At 37.7% G+C, this 24,246-nt stretch overlaps 1 protein-coding gene across 3 annotated transcripts in view; it reads left to right on the top strand.

Annotated features, from left to right (window-relative positions):
* The window catches only part of LOC128732866 (cell growth regulator with RING finger domain protein 1-like), a 292,154-nt gene that overhangs the window by 179,708 nt on the left and 88,200 nt on the right, over positions 1-24,246 (top strand). For all 3 annotated transcript variants that reach the window (XM_053826285.1, XM_053826284.1, XM_053826282.1), the window contains one exon: positions 6,896-7,003. In XM_053826285.1, coding sequence (XP_053682260.1) covers positions 6,896-7,003 — 108 coding nt within the window. The remainder of the gene's footprint in view (positions 1-6,895; positions 7,004-24,246) is intronic.

Below are 24,246 nucleotides of genomic sequence, written 5' to 3'. Positions count from 1 at the left end.
ATTAGTTCTCGAGTTATGAGGAAATTTGTATGGAAGCCCCCCCTTTTAAAGAGGAGAGGAGTTATAATTCCCCTTATAAAGAGGGGAGGGGTCTCAATTTACCATAGAATAAATTCTTGTCACCGAAAACACCCACATGCCAAATTTTGTTCTATTTGCTTGATTAGTTGTCGAGTTATGCAGAAATTTGTGTTTCATTTGTATGGGAGCCCCCCCTCTTAGTTGGGGGAGGGGTTTCTAACCATCACTAAAACCTTTCCTGGCCCCAAAAAACCTCTACATGCATATTTTCATGCCGATTGGTTCAGTAGTTTTCGATTCTATAAGGAACATACGGACAGACAGACAGACAGAAATCCTTCTTTATAGGTATAGATAACACTATGCTTTTTCTCTACAGCACAAAGTAGCCAATCCAATCGTTCCAGTCAATTTTAAACTTTCAAAATGGTTCTTTTCAGAACCGTCATAACTGTCAATGAAGAGTATTATGATTTCCATTAGCAATCAATTTTCTCATAAGTGTTTTTAGTAAGGTGTGTCAAGATTGGCAACTAGTGGCATGCAATTGTTCCTAACTGTTGCTGATGTTTCCAAGTAACTATGGCGACGTATCACAAATGTGCAGGTGGCGACAGAAGCAACATTGAGCAAAAACTAGCAACATATCGCATTCCAAATGTAGCCAAAATTGCCCGTTCTAAACGAACCTTTACAATAACTTTGCGTAGTCCTACGTTGAATATGCGGTCGTGTCTTGTACACAACCCCTCTGATTTTTTTTAGTGAGGAAACGCTCTATGCCTGGCACACTAATGATGGTAATCATCATGTGGCACGGTGTGGGACTCTAACCCACTAAAAACCTCACTGCTCCTGGCTCGAAATCCGAAGGCGACTACTTCAGGGAGAGGCTGTGCTTATGCACTGCTCCAATAACGGCGCACCTGCTACCCATCGAGACGTGAACCGATTTGGGAGTGCCTGCCTTCGAAACGTGCACCCCATCATTTATACAACTTTGTAATACCGCCATCCGGAATGAGATTGTGCCAAAAACGAAAAATGTTAATTTGTGAAAATTTATTATATCTATACAAACTGGTGACCTAAATTCAAAATGATGATGAACATAACATATTTATTCATAACTTTGAGTGGAACACAGATAATATTAGCACACTATTTAGCCTAAACAGGGTTTCAAAGTTCGCGATCAAAAATACTCGGAAATAACGCTTGTAAACAATGTCCCGCATAAACCAACCCAAACAAGAAATCCCATCAACTTGCTATTTTAAAGGTATATAAACTAACCATTTACAATGTGTTGAATGGTTATTATGCGTTGGATAAGTTTTGATTACGAAAATAATATTTTTCGAAACTTTGTACTTTTCGAGCTTCACGGGGGTGAGATTGTGCCAAGCCATAAGATCGATCCAATTTGTGAATTTCACATACACAACAGAAATACGTCAGTATACACCACATTCTTTACTACTGAGCACAATATTTTGACAGATTAGATTGCACCATCCATTTTGGAGCAAATTGCATCATAGGTCTGCTAAGTATTTTAAACTAATTTTCACTTTTGCTTTGGAATTTCAGATGCTTTGAATAAACACTCTAATATAAGACGAATATATTATGCCGTGTATTAACTGCCAGTTTTAAGGATGGGGGAGGGGGGTGGCATAGGCCACATGTTCTGCGGCCGCGGGTTCTCGAACGAAGTAGTGGTTACTTTTGTTAAATGATCAAATAGGTATGCCCCCTTAGGATACACCCCTTCATATATCTCCCCCTTGTTAACCCTAGAAACGCTACTGCCTATATAAATGCTGTCCATTGAGTACGGACTCATTTTTAGTTATTTCAGACCTCCCCGGGTTATTTTCGTTCATAGTTTTTGGATGATGCGTTGTTTTTGGCCGACCCCCTGCCCCTAATAATCCACTTAGTTCATGGACGGCCCCATATGAACTACTTTATACTGATATTCATGTGTATTGTTTATAAACATGTTTAGGTTTTTAGCTCAACTTTATGTTTTTGGCACACTGTCACGCTTTAGAAGGGTAGTTGTTAATTGAACAATTTAGTATATATTGATAGGTTTGAAGGTTTCTTCAACATAAGCATCATCAACGTGCACAGCCCTCACCTCAGAAGTACCGATGACGACAAGGATGAATTCTACGCGCAGTTGGAGAGTGAATACGACCGCTGCCCAAAACATGATATCAAGATCGTCATCGGGGATTTCAATGCTCAGGTCGGCCAGGAGGAGGAATACAAACCGGTGATTGGAAGGTTCAGTGCACACCAGCGAACCAATGAAATGGGCCTAAGACTTATCGACTTTGCCGCCTCCAAGAATATGGCCGTACGTAGTACCTTTTTCCAGCACAGAATCCACCATAAGTACACCTGGAGGTCACCAAATCAGACAGAATCACAGATCGACCACGTTTTGACCGACAGTCGGCACTTCTCAGACATTATCGACGTCAGATCCTATCGAAGCGCTAACGTTGACTCGGACCACTACCTAGTGATGGTTAAGATGCGCCCAAGACTCTCCGTTGTGAACAACATTCGGTACCGACGCCAGCCTCGGTTAGATCTCGCGCGGCTGAAGCAGCCAGACGTCGCCGCAAACTACGCGCATTCACTCGAAGCTGCACTGCCGGAAGAGGACGAGCTGGACGAAGCCCCTGTCGAGGACTGTTGGAACACTATCAAAACAGCCATCAGCAGTGTAGCGGAGAGCTCCATCGGGCATGTGGCCCGAAATCAGCGGAACGATTGGTTTGACGATGAATGTAGGAGGGTGATGGATGAGGAGAACGCTGCGCGGGCGGCCAAGATGCGCAGTGCCACACGTCAGAACGTGGAAAAACACAAACAGAAGAAGATGCAGCGAAACCAAATCTTTCGGGAGAAAAAGCGCAACCTGGAAGAGCAGGAATATGCAGAGTTGGAGCGGCTGCATCATTCTCAGGAAACGCGGAAGTTCTACCAGAAACTGAACGGATCCCGCAAAGGCTTTGTGCCGCGAGCCGAAATGTGTCGGGATAAGACTAGCAGTATTCTGACGGACGATCGTGAGGTGACGGATAGGTGGAAGCAGCACTTCGACGAACACCTGAATGGCGCCCAGGCGGAAAACCATGGCGGCGGGGAAAGCGATTTCGACGGTGCAACAAACGGAGAAGAGGTGCCAACCCCAACGATAGGCGAAGTTAAGGAGGCCATCATGCAGCTAAGGAACAACAAGTCAGCTGGAAAAGATGGCATCGGAGCGGAGCTTATTAAAATGGGACCAATTAAACCAGTAAAACCAATTCTTATATTATATATTCTTATTCTTATATATTCTTATAAATCATTATAAATTATTGTTAATTTTTGTGTGGTGTATTCAATTGCTCTTAACTTTCAAATTAAACATCCAATCAAAAAACCATTCAATAGTGATCTATTCGGCTATATTACCTGCCAAATGAAACTAATAGCGCGTAAATCGGTTTGGCCATCTCTGAGAAACAGGCGTTCATTTGAACCTTGTCAAAACAAGTTTTTTAAAGCTAATTTTTCAACTGATTGTATGTTTTCAATAAAACTTGGTAAAAAGTTTAGCAATAGCAAGAGCTTTTATTTGGAACGTTGAAATCGGCTGTGTGGTTCCGTAGAAAATAGCGTAATTTTCACATTTTTGCTTATAATTTTTAAACGAAAAGACGAACCACGAAACAATTTAATAGTGATATACTAGGCAATACCGTGGACCCCCGTTCGTTTGACCGTTTTTAATCTGAACACTTTTTAATTTGAACCCCGTTGGTTTGCACCACGTGCAAATTAAAAATGGTTCAAATGTCATTCTCCATATGACATCATTTGCTTATGCAGACAATGCACATAAACACGATTTGTTTGTACTGATCTAGCGTGTTTAATCTGTTTCACAACGCGTTTCCCAACGATTATGGTAGAAATCTGATCGGAGAATGAAATATTCGCTGCTTGCAACTTCCAACTGAATCAAACCACCAAAACAATAACAAAGAACAGGGCAGCCAGTTCACACAAGCTCCAGCATGTTTAGGGTTACCAGTTGTTCAAATTAAAAGCTAACCCCGTTAGTTTGCATGAGGAATCGTTCAAACGAACGGGGGTCCACTGTAATACCTTTCAAACAAAAGTAAAAGCGAACGAATCGGTTCAACCATCTCCGAGAAATAGGCGATAGAAAATCCAAGTATCACACACACACACACACACACACACACACACACACACACACACACACACACACACACACACACACACACACACACACACACACACACACACACACACACACACACACACACACACACACACACACACACACACACACACACACACACACACACACACACACACACACACACACACACACACACACACACACACACACACACACACACACACACACACACACACACACAGACATTCCTCAGTTCGTCGAACCTTGGCCTCGGATCAACTTCGTGTTTTTCGACCAATTCCTAAACCTTTGTTATATAGTAGGGTAAGGGATCTAGTTTTCGACCATGTGCTAGTTTTCGCACCACTACTGAAACATTCATCAAATAAATTTCTAAGAAAGAGGTAGAGAAAAGCTATTATTTAGGATATTGTCAACGTAGTTATTTTGTTAGAAATTTTGCAATACCCTACCAAAATTTGCGTCTGTACGTCCAAATAATCAAGTTTTTTAAACTAGGACTGGAGTTCGAGTGTTTTCTTTTCGTCTAAGTGAAACAGATACGAAATTAAAATTTCCATAAATTGTGTATATTAGGACACTGAATTCTTGCAATATGTTATTATACTACGAAAAGGCAAAATTCATGTCCAATTTTCTTTTGTTGCAGTGCATATTTGTTTTTTATGATGTAATTAAAGACGCTTAAAAAAGTACGAAAATTGAAACGCGAAACTGTTTGTGTTCTAAATTTCGACCGGTCGAAACAGCCTGCTGAATGCTTTGAAATACGCTTGTTTCATTTTTCGACCCATCGTTCAAAAGCCATGGAAATTAGTAGTAGTCAGACCCGAAAGTAAATGTATGATTTCAGGCGTTTTCCGGAATTGCATTTCAAACATTTTCCATCTATTCATTCAAAGGAGAAGGGTAATCTAAATAGTCTACAAAAAAAATTTACGGTTTAGATTAAAAAAAATAATACCAATGTGATATATCAGAAATGTTGCAGTTATTTTTTAACTTTAAATTCATCAATTCAAACGACTCTCGACTTTAAAATACATTACTTTGTACTTGGGTCGAATATTAGAACACGCAAGGGTCGAAAACTAAAACAAGGGGTCGAAAATTAGCCGAATGGGATGTTGAATTGAAACGAGGAAATGAGTGAAAAATATACATCGTACACTTATTTCCTTTTAAATGTTAATTGAATATACATTCTTTTGTACTATACTATCATATTTTCGAAAAAACAGCGCTAGTTGGACGGTGTATTGCAATTTGTTAGCCATGCGTTGGTTTCATAGGTCGAATTATAGTGCCCTTACCCTATAACAAAGGTAAAAACTAGTAGGGTATGTTGCTACATCGTCGTAATTGCATATTCCCGTCCTATCCAACACAAATTACACGGTGTTACACGGAAAAAATACTTCTCAAATGACCTAGTGTACGTTGTTAGTCACACCTAGTACATCATAAAAACACATTTGAAATCTTCCTAACACCCCCAAAATTTCAAGTTATTGCAAAAAACGTTTTTTGGCTAGGTGTACACATACTATCATGAATAACTCAATAATTTTCCAAGCAATTTTAAGTTTTTTATACATTTTTGGAAAGCTTAGAGGATAAGCTTTTAGGATATATATACATTCACTATGATTCTACAAAAGTTAGACGAGATGTTTTCAATTAAATATGAAATTTAACTAAAAAATTAAAATTTTTCGCACTTTAGGGGTCCTTAAAGTGACCTTAAAAATGACTTACATTCCTAAGCTCAACATCACTTGTTTTATATTCAATCCTAAGACTTTGGTCAAAATTTCTGCCAAATCGGTCAATATTTGAAAATTTGAGACCATTTTTAAGAGTTGTAGAATTTGCTGCTTCTCATATGTCACCCGCCTAATCTTACAACGTGTACAAGATGCTCAGTTGTAAGTACGACGGTTCGACGGTACGATGAATTTTAGAAATAAAGTCAGTTGCGTAATTTCAATAATATGCTTTAATAGTCGCTTTTCAGTGATTTCAAAGTTAACGGATCGGAAGGTAAGTGTGTTTTAGTCAAATCAGCACAAGAACTTTTGGAGTATTCATTAAATCCATCCAACAAATTATGAAAATTAGAATGGCTTTACTTTTTACGACGGGAATTATTTTTAACAAAAAAAAAAGATTTTTACAGTGCACATATTTTTTTAAAATGGCAATTTTATTATCTACAACTTTGCTGAAGACACTATTTCGATTAAATAAACCATTTTTCCGATATAAAATATTTAATACATTAGCACCATTTTTGGTTCGTTAAGCCCTTTTGAAAAAGCAGTCGAGATCTTAAAAAAATAACTGATATGATAAAATGACATCTTTTCTTAAATATAACAGCTATGCAAAGTTTCAGCTAAATCAAAAATGACAAATTAAAATCGATTTGCGAAATTTCGTCGAATCACTCTGCTTGTTTGGCTTCCAAGATGGCTGCTTCCGCGTATCTCTCATACTCTGAGTATTTCTAATCCATGCCATATCTACTACACTATGATATGAAGAACACTGACAGAGCTTTGAACGGAATAATAATCGAACAATGATTAAAACATTATTTCTCAATTGTAGGTAATTCTCGTTAACGTTATCCATCTTAGAGACGCTGGTTGTCCACTACCAACCTCCATATTGGCACAATACCTAAAGCAAGCAGGTGGACAGTTAACATGTCTAAAGGTAAGTTCAGCGTACGTTAAAATTTTTATGTTGATCTAATACGAGACCTTACAAAATAAGTTAGGGATTTTCAAGTAGTGTCTGCTATGTCGCGTACATGATTTATTTCGTGTACAGTAATTCCTCGTACAGTATAAAATAAAGTTACTTTATTTTTATTTTCGTTACCATCGAAGTTACGTTATATCGAAGCAAAAACGAAATTTATTTCTATTCGAACGAAATTGATTGCAAATGAAAGAGGTGTCTTTCGAACCGTTAACTTTCAATTTTTATGATGATTGGTTTTGTAGTTTGAAAGATACATTAAGAAATGCAAAGAAGCGAAGATTCTTCGTAATTGAAATTTGAAAATCACAATAACGAAATTGTATCATAACTTACAAAACTTTAAAAATAAAAATGATTTTCGCATAGCAATGCGAAGTAACACCACAATGAAAGTTATTTGAATTGTTTTTATTGATTTCAAAAAATTACTTTATATCATAACACATAACGTGGCATAACAGGCGCTATGTGAAAATCTCCATTGTTAATGTTACCATTTAACTCTACCACCATTTTATTATCTAATCTGTGATGTCTTGTAGTTCACCCTCTCATGACTGACTGCTCGTTCCATTTACGCGAAAAGGTGTCAAGTAATTCCGACACTTTTCTCCTTGTGCCTAGGTTGATTTGTCTATTTTTGGACAAGCGTTACGCCTAATGTATTTTGGACATTTTCCATTTGACCTTGCCGTAAAAGTCCAAAATAGAGTATGCGTAACGCCTGTCTAAAATATATATAAATCACCCTATTACACGCTACCGGTAACTACCCAACACGAATTCACATTACCGACAAATCCTCTAATAAGGTATAAACACCAGGATACCACATCCTCCCTGTGCGTGAAATGGAAAATTCAATAGGGAAGACTGCTGCACTGCCGGTGGAAGCATAACTGTCCCATGCTAAATTTTGTCATTTTCGACATTTTGTTGTCAAACGTTATAATTATATATGTATTTTTATAATATGAATCGAAAACCTGGTGTTTATACTAGAAAAACTCGAAAAAATTTGAAGTCAATCTGTCCCACTGGGAAAATGGACGCATATTTGTCTCGCTGCATATACCTTTTCATATAATATGTTTTCAAGTTGTATGCAAAATTGAGTGAAGTTTATCAACATTATCTCAAAGAGGGACAAATAATAACATCAATACTAAATAATTTTAGAAAAATCAGTTTTCAACTTCGAGTGCGATTTTCTCATTTCCGTGTTTTGTAACATGGGACAGGTATGCTTCCAGCGGCAGTCCAGGCTGGGACTAATTTTAGTTTTGGTCCATAAAACTCAATCAGAATGTTTCAATAATATGTGTTGTACATCATTGGAAAGGTACTTCTATTGTCTATACAGGAAAAAATGCAAAATATTTGCTTTAGAATAATAAAGAAATTGTGGTCATTTCCGTACATTTTCCGTACTAACTGACAAGGTTGTTTTTGTTCTTCACCAAATGCTGTGATTACATTTCCTAAGCGAGGGATGGAAGATGAATTATTGAAGATACATTTCCTTTGGAATTCTGTGTATCACAGTAGCGCAATTGTTGAAACACCAGTATACACACTCCAGTGCGTCAGACGTAATTTCGTATCATTTTTGGAAAGAAGCAAAGTAATTAAAGCATGTTTGCTGAGGGTGCATCCTACCTCGAGTTTCGGGGTGCATTTTGCCAGTAGAATCAATATATATAGAATGCAAGTGTCGCTGTTTTTCTACAGGACTCATGGTGGTAAACATGATGCTAACAATCTGTATCAAGTCTGTGAATCGGGAGCTTCATTGTCAAAGTTGCTCATTGTTATTTATCTGTTCTTTATCTGTGCGCTGGTTGGTGCTGTCATCAGTGCGTTCATCACTGTGTTTTCATGCAAGAGAAATGTTTTTAAACAATCTTTTTCTTTCGTCCGGATGAATTGAATCCCACAACTGCACCCTTTTGCACCGATTTTTCAGGAATTTGAAGCAAGCGAAGTTTCCAATCACATTACTTGGCAGCCATATTTGAAATTTTAAACTGGTTGTCAAAGTTTGACAATGAGATTCCCCTTTTGATGAATCTCAGGCACACACACATGCATATATAATGTATATACATTATCTGAGAATGTGTGATAGTATATATAGTGATAGTCGCACTGCAGCGACACTGGCATTCTATATATATTGATTATACTATTTTACCCCGAATTCACACAAAAAATGTTCCTGGTTAAAACAAAAATATTAAACATCAATTGACACAGCAGTCAAAGCAAACATCGGTTTAACTGGCAGAATTACTTGTGTTTTTAAAATGTGTTAACTTAGAAACGAAGGTGGTGGCTTTTGCCTCGACGGTGCTTATTATTTCAGGTACCCCTAACTGCTCGATTTCGTTAGTTTTGGTGATTCGTAGGTCAGCGGCACCATTTGCATTCACATTTGTATTGATGGATGTAAAAAAATCAGAGGGGTTGTATACAAGACACGGCCGCATATATAGGTGACGCAGGACTACGTAAGTCTCTTTGTAGTGATAGTAGCATCTATTCATGCTTGTAATCATTCGATTCTTCATGTATACATGCTATATGCAACATATATACATGCTGCATGCGTTGTATGTAATATTTATCAAAGTAGTAACATTGCATCCGTTCAATTCTCAAAAGATTGTGCTTTTGAAAACAATTTAACAAAATCAAGAACACAAACTATTGCTTTCCTGCTACCTTACGGAAATTAAAGATTGTTTTTATTACCCATGGTTCCCCACGTTGAAGGGATTTTACCAAATCAATCCTATTTTATCAACAGCACATCTTTTCAATACACTTCTAATGAAACGGCATGCGTATTCACGGGAAACTAGCAGTCATTGACTTTTCGTCGGAAAGCCCAATTTCGGAAGCAGTTTTTCGGCCCAAAAGCGGGATTGAGTTTGTAAAAATGTATATACTGCATTCTTCTTGCCAATCTGAACACAGCGAATATATTTTCATGAACCGAATTCTTGCTTCAAACAAAAAAACTGCTTTTCAAATTAGCAGAATCGATAATGACTAATTTCACCTTCATACAGAGTCGTATTATAACCGAACACTACAGCTGTAGCACATTTTTCCAACACAGATATCAAATTCGCCGAGGTTTAATCGTCTCGCAGTAAAGAATTTGCGATCTGTTGGGACAACGAACTTGTGTCACTTTTTCTGGCACACTTCCCTAACACAGACACAAATTGGACTAGGTTTAATCGCGTTCGTAAGAAATCTGTTGGCAAGACGGGGGCTTTGTCACTCTTTCTGGCGTACTTCCCAAGCAAGGACATCAAAATGGTCTAGGTTTAACCGCGGTGTTAAGAAATCTTGTTGAAATAAGGAAACTTGGTCACTTGTTTTGGCTTACTTCCCAAGCGCAGATATCAAATTGGAATGTTTTTCCATGTGTGGACTCATTACTGCGACCAGTATAGTTGATCTATTGTAATATCTAGTGATGTCTGAAATTTTCAATTATTCGATTACCGATTAATCGATTAGCGTTGTATGCACTAATCGATTAGTTAAGTAATCGTGCTAGTATTATTCGACCACAAATAGTCGAATAATTCGCTTAAATTCGATTAATCGTACGATTATGAACGATTAATGGGAATTATTCGCATTTTTTTATCTCCTTTGAACTATTCGATTAGAAATTATTCGATTATTCCATGTTCTAATCGATTACTCGATTAATCGAGCGATTACCTGACATCACTAGTAATATCGCCCGGGTGTTTGCTGTATGACCTGCACTGCATTTCTTTTTGCTATAATCGCTATTGAGTGAGTGATGCTTATTAAATTTATGCGTGCTTGTGTGTATTGGGGTTTACCCTTCCTTCAAAGCTTGATCTACTTTACCCACTTATTCCTCGCTGCCAGCACTATCCCATATTATAGCCGTCCCTGGGGAGGACTCCTTCGTGCCTCTGACCGGTACACTTAACTATAGGAGGGACATTTGCACTGTCAGGAGGCTTCAGTGGGTAAATATATAGAGTTCAGCATGAAGGAAGGGTATGTGGAGGGCCTTGAGAATAAACCCATGCTAAAGTCACTTGACATCGAATGGCTTGATTCTACTATGATTCGAACCCACGACCACTCGCTTGTCAAAGCAGACTCGGTAACCTTGCGGCTACGGGCCCCCCCATCAAATTGGTATAGGTTTAGAATCTTCCAACCAATCACGAAGCGAGAATTCTGGTAAAACATAGGGTCATTATTTTCAATTTTTCAATAGTTCAACATCAAGAATCCATACTTTTCTTCATTTGGGTCAATTCTTAGAAGATTTTCCGATCGATTGGTGTAAGAATATTGAAAATCGATCGGCAAATCGCTGAGCTATTAGCGCTCAAAACCTATCATTTTTCGTGACGCTCGCATTTTTCGATTTTTTGGGATGACACCCTATCTCAAAACTTGCCGTAAGACGTAGTCCTACGTCAAAATCTGAAGGGTTGTTTACAAGACACGACCATATATGTGACGTAGGACTATGTAAGTCTCTTTGTAGCGATAGTCGCATGTATCCATGTTTGTATTGCGACATTTTTACCTGTTTAGACTACCCCGATTTGCACGATTATCACGATTCGCTCAAGGAAAATTAATTGTTCTTCTTCAAGAAGGAAAACTAAGTAAATCCATAAGTTGATTAAACTAAACGCATTTCTAGTGTAAGATTAACAGTGCGAAATACGGTATTTTCATTAAATGATTATCACAGTAGCCTAAATAGTCATAATACGATTCTATGTATGTATTTTGATGATATAAGAAAATGTTAGAACTTGCTAATACGAAATTCAGAAAAAATATTTTTAGGGTGGTTAAGACAATAATAAAATTGAAAACTGAAAAAATACCCTTTTACAATATGACGATAGAGTAGATACTCCAGTAGTTGTGGTAGTACCAGTAGTGGTGAAAACTCGAAATATACAGTCATCCCAGTATTATGGGCCAGTTAAGCATGATGACGCTATAAAATTATTGGTGGAAACACCGATTTAAATAATTTACAGTTTATTTTTAACTTAATTGGATATAAATATTTCACAAATTGATGCCCTGTAGGCAATCTTGTTCCAAAATCCCATACTTTTTTGCAGAACAACAAAATGTAAGCATATTCCATACCCAGTATTATGGGCCACTTTTAAACCTCGTCAGAATTATGGGTCAATACTCCCAGTATTATGGGTCAGTGAAACAAAATTGGTTTTATTTCGAGAAAAACGCGCGCGCTCGTGTGTGTGTGTGTGTGTGTGTGTGTGTGTGTGTGTGTGTGTGTGTGTGTGTGTGTGTGTGTGTGCGTGTGTGTGTGTGTGTGTGTGTGTGTGTGTGTGTGTGTGTGTGTGTGTGTGTGTGTGTGTGTGTGTGTGTGTGTGTGTGTGTGTGTGTGTGTGTGTGTGTGTGTGTGTGTGTGTGTGTGTGTGTGTGTAATTCTCGCGATTTAGGGATCTTGTTGTATCTTGTACTTAACTCAGCAACTCTCTGAGTGAGGTAAGGTTAGATTCAATTTTAGCTTCTTCTTCAGGAAGCTCATCAAACTGATTCAATCTATGATGGATGGTACTAAATTCTGTGTTCAGATTTCGAATGGATTGTCCAAGTTCATTCGAATCACACAGAGGGCTTCATCAACGTGATGGTTTCTATGGCAAATCAAGTATACAAAAAGCGACAAGCTAAACGGATACGATAGGCAGGACAAGTTGCAAGAATGCCGGACAACTATTCTGTAAAGATGGTATTTTCTTCAAAACTGGTAGGAATAAGATGACCAGGGGTGCAATGAGCAAGATAGTCAGACTAGGTGGAGCGAGATCTGCCGGAGAGTACACGGTGTCCGAAGAATTGGAGAGCGTTGGCCCGCGACCGAATGCATTGGACTAACTGCGTTCATCAGGTTTTGTCTTAGGACGGCTAGCCAACTAAGTAAAGTAAGTAAGTTCAGGAAGAGGAAAAGTATTTGGTCCTAGCGTATTAGTTTTGGATGGTTTCCAAAATTAACGCGGAACTGTACTGTACGGTAGATTGTGATCCCTTGCAACTTCCTGAACTTTTTCGGTTTGTCTTGCTAGATCAAGAGCGTGATGCAATATATCAGGATCATAGTGCTTCGATTTCTGTATACTGATTTTCCTTGCACGTTTTTTCGTTTTACTGAAAACAAATTACAATTTTAGTCAAAAACAGCGAGTACTGTTGATTTATATGCTTGACCCATAATACTGGGAAAAGTTAATTTTACTCCCAGTATTATGGGCCATTGTTTAACTTCGTATATTAAACCGGAAAATGAAATTTTCTAGGTGGTTTCACCGTAATTCAATGAATACATACCTCACTTATGGTTCTTACAAAACATTAAAATTATTAAAACATTAAAATTACATTAAATGCGTGGGAATCGATGTACATCAGCACCGCCGATCGACTTTTAATGAATGAAGATGAGGCGCTCATCTCATCGCCTCTCTTCTAACTGACGAAATTGAATCTGTAGCAGACAACAAATCACAATGCGTATGCAGTCGACCACCGCTCCGTAGATGGGTTGGATTAAACCCGAAACCGGTTAGCGAAAAAGTTAATTTTAATGTTTTGTAAGAACCATAAGTGATGTGTCTTGTTTGTTCGTGTTAAGTTGTTCTTACGTTAAGCAAAAAAGTCAAGTTATAAGTTGAATACATACCTATTCCCTCGATTCCCATCCATTTTGCGCCCAGACATAAAAATTTATGCCGCTATTCAGCTTATAATTCACTACCGAATTTTTATAACAACAGCAAAAATAAAAATAAATCGACGGTCGATTGGAGCCTACTGACAATTATCGGAAAACTAGGAAAATTAGCGCATTGGAACTAAGTGTATTGCTGTCAAGCATGCAGCGGAATGTTGCTTCTGGCTATTAAACTCATACTCGATGGTTAAATATTAGTTTTCAATGTACAAAACTAACGTAAAGTATAGACTGGCCCATAATACTGGGTGGCCCGTAATACTGGGGTGACTGTATCATAATTTTGGCTTATTTCGAGATAATTTCAGTTTTCTATTGTTAAATATATATTTGTTAAAAGTTTTATCTAAGATACACAGTTAAAATTCAAGATGTTGATGCCAAAATTACAAATTCCTTTTCAGCAGACCAATAAAGTACAATTTCTTAAGAAATTCGTAACAATCCATAGCATTTTATCAAGCCTACGCTGTTATCCACCTGCTGCCATGTTCACTGCAAGCGTTCTAAGGCGGTAAACAACATTACACTATTATAGGCAAATTTTCCACTATTAAAGGAACATTACCACTACTTTAGGAGCACATGCTAATATAAGGAAAAGCAATATTTTAGATATATCAACCAGCAGAATGGTATAATTTTGGTATGTATTGATAGCCAACATTATGGTGCACCATATTATCATGTAGTTCAATTGAAAACTGATAAATTGAGCGTTCAAATTGTCTTTACACACTATCCCCTGACATAATCCCTCTATTACTGGAGCATCCACCCTAAATATGTAATTGAAAACGAAAATTAATTTATCACGCTCCTCCTTCTCCTATGCACATATTCTTCCATAGTATTTGCTTCGTGCACATTTGCAGTATGTCGGTTGTACGCTGGAATCTCGATTGGGAGGTATCAGACTGGTCGTTTTACTAATCCTTAACTACCATTAGCAAAGTCTGTTAATAAAAAAGAATCGAAACTCTGAGAGCCAGTACGTAAACGGACGCAATCAAAAGTGTTTATTTGATTAACCCTTTGTCTGTACACTGGGGTCGATTTGACCCCAGGCCACTTTGAGAAGCCATAACTTTTTTGTTTTTCAATGAATTAATCTACTTCTTTCGTGACTAGGTGTGTCTACCGGAGATCTTTTATTATAGAAGTTATTTGATCAAAAAAATTCGAAAACTTACGTTTTGTGACAATTTTATCAAAAAACTTACGTTGTCTGGACATTGGGGTCAATTTGACCCCAAAATTCAAATTGCTATATCTCAACGAAAACTGGACGGACTTCCAAGTTTTTAGATGTTTCAGAAAGGTAATTCAATGGACTAAATGATAAAATTATAAATGTTGACTTAGCAGGGGGACCTTTTACAAGAAGGGGTTATAGTAAAGAAAAGTCGGAAAATCGGATTTTTTTCAGATTTGTGACGTTTATATAGCTATAGCTGTTTTGTAAACAAACCGCTTAGTATAGGCTCTTTGTAGTTGGTTTTTGTGAAAATTTGCTTGAAATCAAGTATTTTAATCAAATTTCTTTGGATTAATTCCGTTGTGAATAGTCAAGGTTTTCTAAAACACTAAAGTTTCACTAATTTAGATCGCTAAGTATTTTATTTGCGATTTTGTGACTTGTGATTGTGTTTCGAATATGCAACCGTTGTGTCATTCGTGTGCCACTGACATTGGTGATGAATTGCAAACAGTTATTTGTCAGGGTTTCTGCAAATCTGTTTTTCATTTGAACTGTGCGCAAATTAAAGAAGATATGTGGGCGGAAGTGAAGCGGAATCCTGGTTTATTTTGGATGTGCCCGGGATGTAGAAAACTCATGGGTAGTATCCGTTTCCGTGATGCTCTAGGCTCAACAAATGATTACTTGCAAGCCACTTGGGGCAAGCAGAATCAAATTCTTGAAGAGCTTAAAACCGAGATTAAGAGTAATGCGGAAAAGATCAACCTTATCTTAACTAAGCATCCCTTAACACCTCAACCCGATAACCCGTGGCCCAGAATCAGCAATAGACCACCCAAACGACCGCGCATCCAAGTGGACTCCTCTCCTAACGACACAAACACGGTTAAAATGCTATGTGGTAATAAAGAAGCTGAAAATGATTTAGTTGTTGGTTCCGCAGATTCAAAATTCTGGTTGTTTTTATCTCGTTTCTCTCCACACGCCACTGTGGAAGAAATTGAGAGATTTGTTCAACAGAATTTAGAAACCGACCAATCCGTTGAGGTTGTCAAACTTGTGCGCAAAGATGCAAACTTGGATGAGTTAAAGTTTGTATCTTTTAAAGTGGGAATTGACCCCCGTTTAAAAGAAAAGGCAATGCAGCCAACGAGCTGGCAAAAGGGAATTTATTTTCGGGAGTTTGTCGACACTGAGCGCAGAGTATTTTTATTTCGTGATCCGGGACGTGGAAACGAGACGCGACGTAGATCTCAGCCAGATAATTTCGCCACCCCCACTGCAGGAAACTAACTGGAACGCTCCATTCAACTATCTCACGACTCAGAACGGACAAGCTGAAACAAAGGTTAACACATGCGTTAGAGATGAGCAGTTATCTGTATATTGTAATGAGTCTTTACCATCCACTGTGGGGACAAATCGTTCGGTGTCGTTTTGTTCGGCAGCTGTTGTGCCGCAACAAGAAATGCACACACCGCTAAGTCATGTGTCCGATCTTTTTCGGCACGCGCTCCCGTCCGACACAGCAATTGTTCGCACATGCTATTCCAACCGATCATCTGAAATAAGTAAGGAGAAGAATTACTCAGTTGCCGCGGCAGTTGACACTGTTCTCCATGTAGGGTAAAGAACTAGTTTTAAGCAGTCTAAGCGGGTCACTGATTGTTTTACCTTATTACAAGCGATGGGTTGACTAAGTGGCGAATATCAGCATACCAATCTTCTTGCTATCTTTAGTTCTTCAAGCTGTTACCATTGGAAGACACTATTGTTGAGCTAAACTTTTGATTTTTCGCTTTAAAAGTTGGAGCGGTGGAACTAATTTTGAACACACCGAACCCATTTTCACCCGCAGGGTGCTGTTTTCAGCAATCCTGAAATCTGAATTTTTTTACGTCCCGTTAAAAAAACCCTCGAACTTTTCCCCCTATTCAGTAAGTTCGCGTTCCTATCCGCGACCTACTAATCAGCATCTGATGCGTAATCGGCATAGCGTATCGGCATATGCGTAAAATGCCATCTGTCTAAATTGTTTATCGGGGCATACACTCACCGCACCGTTCGGCAAACGGTATTCGTCGTCTCTTTTATTCTCTGGTGTTCTTATGGGAAACTGCGAGTTTGACGTCTCACTCGCTGTTCATAAGGATGGTGGGAGAACAAAAGAGGCAAACATAGAAGTGCACACGATCTAACTTTAGAACAGTGTTGTCAAAGCAAATAACATTGAAACACATCGTTGCTTCATTAAATCACTGAGAAAATCTTCGAAAATTATTGAAAAAGCTGTCTTTTGTGTTGTTTTTAATAAAGAAAAATTAATTATGAACATACATTTCTCTTAAAAGTATTGAACCACGTTTTCACCATAGGAGGTTTCAGTTAATTTCAAACTTAAAATTCTTATTTCCAGAACCGAAACAGTATCTTGGCAACACGATAGTTCATCAGTTGTGCTGCAGCTGCTGCTACTGGTGAACAGGTTCCATCAATTCAGAATTTGTTTTCAGTTTTGTTAGAAAATAATAAAACTTTCGGCTAGTGACAAAGCCTTAGATAATAGAAAAAAAGAGACTGAATAATATGGTATGTGACAATTGAGTGCTTGACTTTCAGAGTGGTTGTAATCAGTGCTGAAAATTTGATGAATTCGTTAGTAGCGAGGTGGCGATTGCTGAAGAGCAGCTGAAAAATGTACGTTTTTGGACAACAATTTTTAATTCATCATATTTCTTGTCGGAAACCAAGTAAATTGTGTTTGTGTGAACCAAATGTATGGTTAAGTGATTTGTGAAGATGATCCTATCAAAAGATTTTGAAAATATGAATAAACAAGTGCATTTTCGGATCATTTATGTTCAACTGATTAAAATAGGTAACACTGCTTAACTCGTTCCTTACCCTATATTACCAAAATATGAACAGCATTCGTAGCAAAAAACGCTGTGAAATGGTCTTCATGTCTACGCTTGAATGCGACTACGATGTGTATATCTTCTGTGAAACAAATTTAGACTCGTCAATTTCAAATCAGATGATTTGCTCAGATAATTTTGTTACTTACCGTTGTGATAGAACGTTATCAAACTCAGATAAAGAGACTGGTGGAGGAGTTTTAATAGCCGTTAACAAGCGTTTTCCAAGTTGCATCGTACGAGAATCTGTGAATAATGAAGAAATTTCGGTAAAAGTATCCATAGGAAATATTTATATTGTTCTATGTTGTATCTACTTACCTCCTGGGTCAAATTTGCAACGATGTCTGTCTCACACTGAAAGTGTCCGCGAACTTGTTGATTCATTGGGAACTGAAAGTAAAATTTTTGTTATCGGCGATTTCAATTTGAAAAATACTTGTTGGCGCTATGAAAATGAGGAGGATATATCGCTCTTACCTTGCAACGTTCGATCGCCTGAAGAAGTGGTAGTTGTCGATAACTTGGCCGCTTGTGGATTGTCACAAGTCTGTGGAATTCCAAATAATAACAATCGTTTTTTGGACCTTGTATTTACGAACGACGAGGATAGCTGTCAAATTGAGGTGAGTCATCCTCTGATTCAGCATGAATTGCATCACAACGCAATGTCAGTTGCCATCAACGTTAAAACATATCGAAGCGTTGCTCCTCGATCACAGGGTGATTCAAAAATAACGCTAAATTTACGCCAAGCTGATTATACCGTAATTTCTGACGAACTTTTGCATGTTGAATGGCAGAACATTTTTATTTCTACAGAGTCATTCAATGTTGCTCGAGTGAAACCGATACTTGATGAAATGACTAGTTTCATAAATCGTTTCGAAGCGTTTGATCGTATGGACAATAATGTTTTAATGGCAGAAACGGCATTAGATTTCAACGTAATAGCATTTTATGCCAAATTATATGAAATTTTATCTCGGTATTGTACAGTCGTTCGCAAGCGTGATGTAGACATCAGTTATCCCACGTGGTTTGACAGCGAGACAATTTCACTATTAAAAAGGAAGAAGAAACTGTATAACAAATTTAGAAAGAGTAGGCTCTCTTCAGACGAATTGGCGTATAGACAAGCCAGGGATGCTTTCAAATCCAGAAACAGAGCACAACACAGCCTTTATATGGACAGATTGCAAAGGGATATACAATCAAATCCGAAGACTTTTTGGACATACGTCAATTCAAAGCGTCAGGACAAAGGACTACCGACAAATGTAACATATAAAGACAAGAAAGCTGAAAACGCCACTGAAGCTGCAGAATTATTCTCTGACTATTTTAAAAATGTCTTTGATAATGATCAGCGAACAGAACCCTCCAGTGTAGCTCCACAGCTAGATCTAAATTTTGCTACATTTGAATTATCGTTATCAGATGTCCGCAAAGCGATTTCGGCTCTAGATACATCTAAAAGCAGTGGACCAGATGGAATTCCAAATTCTGTGTTAAAAACTTGTATGGAGGGCTTCTTATTTCCACTGCATAATTTATTCAGTGTGTCTTTAGCAACAGGCTCATTTCCAAAACTATGGAAGATATCGCACATCATACCAATTCATAAAAAAGGTTCCAAATTACTGGTTGAAAATTACAGAGGAATTGCCATTCTCTCGGCCATACCGAAAATGTTCGAATCCATGGTTTATGAGCATTTGTATCGTAAGATTGAACCCAAAATATCAATTTGCCAACACGGATTCCTTAAAGGACGCTCAACAGTAACTAATTTGGCGGAATTTGTTTCGAGAACTGCGCAATGGATGGTGGATGGGTGGCAAGTAGATACAATTTACACAGATATGTCTAAGGCTTTTGACGTAATAAATATTGATGCGATCGCAACATTGCTGCCAAAATATGGAATAGGCGGTATAAATCTGAGGTGGATAAGCGACTATTTAAAGAATCGATCGCAATATGTCAAGATTGACAAGAGCAAGTCAGCTCCATTCCCGGTCTGGTCTGGTGTCCCTCAGGGGAGTCATCTTGGGCCATTGCTTTTCGTCACAGTCATGAATGAGCTCCCGGAACTTCTCCCTGGAGTTCACATCTTAATTAATGCTGACGATGTGAAGGTTTTTCTCCCGGTGAAATTTGTTAAGGACTGTCGAATTCTTCAGGATGGTGTACAACATTTCATCGGATTCTGCAAAACGTTCGGCCTAAAAGTTAATACGAAGAAGTGTAATCTGGTGTCCTATACCCGAAAAACAAATAAATTGCTATTTGATTATTACATGGACGGTGAAATAATACCAAGAAGAGACCATGTATGCGATCGGGGGGTAGAAATGGACAGCAAGCTTAACTTCATCCGGCATACTGAAAAGGTTGTTGCAAAAGCAAATTCTTTATTTGGCGTGATCAAACGACTCAGTGGAGAATTAAAGGATCCGCATACTATCATCTCATTATACAATGCCTTGGTACGAAGTGGTGTTGAGTACGCAAGTGTAATATGGCAACCATTCTACGAAGTGCACAAAAAGCGAATTGAGCGAATCCAAAAGAAATTTATTCGCTATGCCCTGCGGAATTTAGGATGGACCGGAGAGATGCCTAACTATAAATCGTTATGCTTATTGGTTGGAACGGAAAGTTTGGAGAGCAGAAGGCGTACGACAGATGCTCTGTTCTTAAAGGACATACTCGCCGGCAGGTATAATTCGCCATATTTATTAAGCCAAGTGACCGCGAATGAAGGACGTTCGTCGTTAAGAAGTGTTAGACCTTTTCGTTTGACTAATAGAGTTCAAAATTACGCCAGAAATGAGCCAATGTATAGAATGATGGCCACATTTAACAATCATCGTGACATTATAAATGTTGACTTGACCAAGAAGCAAATTAGAGATAATCTGAGAATATTTTATGTAAATTATTTGTAATTAGTAGGTAATAACTATGTAACTTTTTTTTTAATATCGATAATGGGCAGAGCCTAACATCAGTCAAATAAATAAATAACAAATATCACGAAATCATTACCACCTAGAGCGATGGGTCCTTCTACAAAAATATGCGCGTACACGAGATCTTCAAAGTTACTTATGGCATTTTACAGGATTTGCTTGCTAGGTGGCGTTAATGCGAGAATAATTATCTTTTTTTGTCTTAAATTTATGAATTGTACTCGTGTAAGTCGTTCTTGCTCTCGGAAAGTTTGAACAGATAGACAAGATTTTCAGTAAACATGATTTTATGACAAATAAAACTTACAGTGTGCTTTAGAATTTGACCGCTAGGTGGCAATTGTTTGTTGTTCAATTCATTTGTCGTTCATTTATTTTTTTTAACGCAGGTTAGAATACTGACAAGATATAAAATTTTTTGTCTACGGCATAATTGTTCAAATAGTCGAGACCACTCTATTCTGAAAGTTTTGGTACAAATTTCAGTCGTCAGGTGACGCTAGTGGTGTATTTATTTTCTTCTGGTACTATGCTGAATTTCTGCGGATCGTTTTAATATTAATCCTGGCTGAATCGGTACATTACTTAGCCATGTAGTATTGCGAATAACTAGTTTTATTTAGCGAATTAATGTCAAAGGCGACGACCTCTTGTCGAAACAATATGTTCATACACAATAAATAAATCAAACAAAAAGCACACTAGCGCCACCTAATGATCAAATACTGTGCTAAATTGTCTATCATAGAATAAACTGACCAATCTTGCCGAAGACAAGAAACTTGCATGTCATCTACTTGTTTAACCGCGAACAATATTTATAAAATGGTACACGTACACCACCTGGTGGGTGAATTCTGAGCTGGAAGTTTTTAGTTTAAAGTTGTTATCTATCACCGGACTCTGTTCACTTCGTATCTTGTATATATAATCAACTTTAGCGAGAACAAGAACGATTTACACGAGTAGAACCCAAAAAATTTGCGTCCAAAAAATATCGATTTTTCCAGATAAACGCCACTTAGCGTGCAAATCCTGTAAAATGTCACAAGTAACTTTGAAGATCTCGTGTTCGCGTATATTTTCGTAGAAGAAAGCATCGTTCTAAATGGTAAGGATTTAGTGATAAAAACGTCACAAATCTGAAAAAATCCGATTTTTCCGACTTTTCTTTGCTATAACCCCTCCTTGTAAAAGGTCCCAACTTCCAAGTCGACATTCATAATTTTATCATTTATTCCATTGAATTACCTTTCTGAAACATCTAAAAATTTGGAAATCCGTCTATTTTTTTGCTCAGATATAGCAGTTTGAATTTTGGGGTCAAATTGACCCCAATGTACAGACAACATAAGTATTTTTTTGTACAGACAGAAGGTTAAGGGGACATAAACGTCTAAAACTTTTGAAAATTTCATTATTTTTTTATTTCAGTTTTTGATTCTGCAGTCTTTTCCCCTTATTCTGATACTAATTTTGTACTGATCCGACCAAAGAAAGTGGCCGAAAAACGATCATACACATAAGCATTCCAGTGCGGCGCGGAACAACCTCGACGGAATAAAACGCCGCTCCTGAAAAACCACGCTTTTCAAACTTTATTTACCTTTTTTATATTTTTATTTTTATAACTTTTGAGCTTTGTAAACGAAAAAACTACAAGGTATACAGCCCTAAGGGTTGTACGAAACGGTGACGTAGGACTATATCAGATTATCAGATTAAAGACTAATGTAAACTGCATTTCTGGCATATGTATGTTTATAAGAATCTGTGAGTGCCATTGTTTAAGTGAATATTTAAAAGAGAAGAGCGAAATATTCAGATTCAATTCTTCATTTAATGCAATGGTGGCTTTGAAAATACGTGGACGGGGGTTCATAAGTACAACGCCTGCAACCTTTGAGACATAGAAATTTCTTTTAAAAATCACTTGTGTGCATCATAAAGGTTGAAATGGTAATGAATTAGCCGCTTATTACAGGGGCGAGGGGTCTCAAAGCATCATAAAATAAAAAAATTCATGCCTCCAAAAAAACCTACACGTCAAATTTGGTGCCATTTGCTTGATTAGTTCTCGAAGTTATGAAGTTATGAAGAATGTTGTATTTCATTTGTATCGGACCTCCCCTTTTTAAAGAAAGCAAAGGTTCTAATCCACCATAGAAAAAATCCCCCCTCTCCCTGTTAAAAGACATATGGGTCTCATTATACCATAGAAAAAATTCCTGCTTTCTAAAACCCCCACATGCCAAATTTGGTTTCATTTGCTTGATTAGTTCTAGAGTTATAAGAAAATTTGTACTTCATTTGTATGGGAAAAAGAAGGGGTTTCAGTACACCATAGAAAAACATCTTACTTCCAAAAACCCTCATAAGCCAACTTTGGTTCCTTTTGCTCGAATATGCTCGAGTTGCTGAGGAAATTTGAATATTATTTGTATGCCCCCCTCCTAAAGAAGGGAGGGGTCTCAATTTACCATAGAAAAAATTCTTGCCTTCTGGAACCCCTACATTCGAAATTTGGTTCCATTTGCTTGATTAGTTTTAGTGTTTTGAGGAAATTTGTATTTCATTTGTACGGGAGCCCCCCCCCCCCCTCTTAGAAGGAGAAGAGGTCTCAGTACACCGTAGAAAAATAATCCTGCCTTCTGAAACCCCCACATGCCAAAATTGGTTCCATTTGCTTGATTAGTTCTCGAGTTTTGAGAAAATTTGTGTTTCATTTGTATAGGAGGCCCTCCTTTTACGCCCCCCTTAAAATTGCTCTTTTACCCTCATAAAAATTGCTGGTCATTTTATCTATCCAACGACATATAAATTGTTCAGTTTCGTTCAGTAGTTTAGTAGTTATTGGCATTTGAAATCTTTCATTCAAACGTTACACTTCTATTTTCGTTTTCACAAAGTGCTACCCAGTCCCAGTATAGTAAACAAAGACGTAGTCCTACGTCAAAACAACCAGAGAAAAATGAAAAAGAAGACAAAATTTTATTTTTTCATGCGTCTTTTCTTCTTCTTTTTCGTTTTTCTCAAGCTGTATTTCGTTTACAAAGCCCAAAAGTTATAAAAGTCTTTACCAAGCTCCTACCAACAAAACAAAAAAATACGTTTGTTCTAATACGTTGTGTAGTTTCTGAGTAAAAGGTACATAAAGTTTGAAAATCGTGTTTTTCAGAAGCGGCGTTTTATTCCGTGAGGGTTGTTCCACGCCGCACTGGAATTCTTATGTGTATGATCGTTTTTCGGCCACTTCCTGGTCGGGTCATTACAAAATTAGTATCAGAATAAGCGGAAAA

The sequence above is a fragment of the Sabethes cyaneus genome, chromosome 1 (genome assembly GCF_943734655.1).
Source record: "Sabethes cyaneus chromosome 1, idSabCyanKW18_F2, whole genome shotgun sequence".
Classification (NCBI taxonomy): Eukaryota; Metazoa; Arthropoda; class Insecta; order Diptera; family Culicidae; genus Sabethes; species Sabethes cyaneus.
This window is presented reverse-complemented; position numbering and strand designations above follow the sequence as displayed.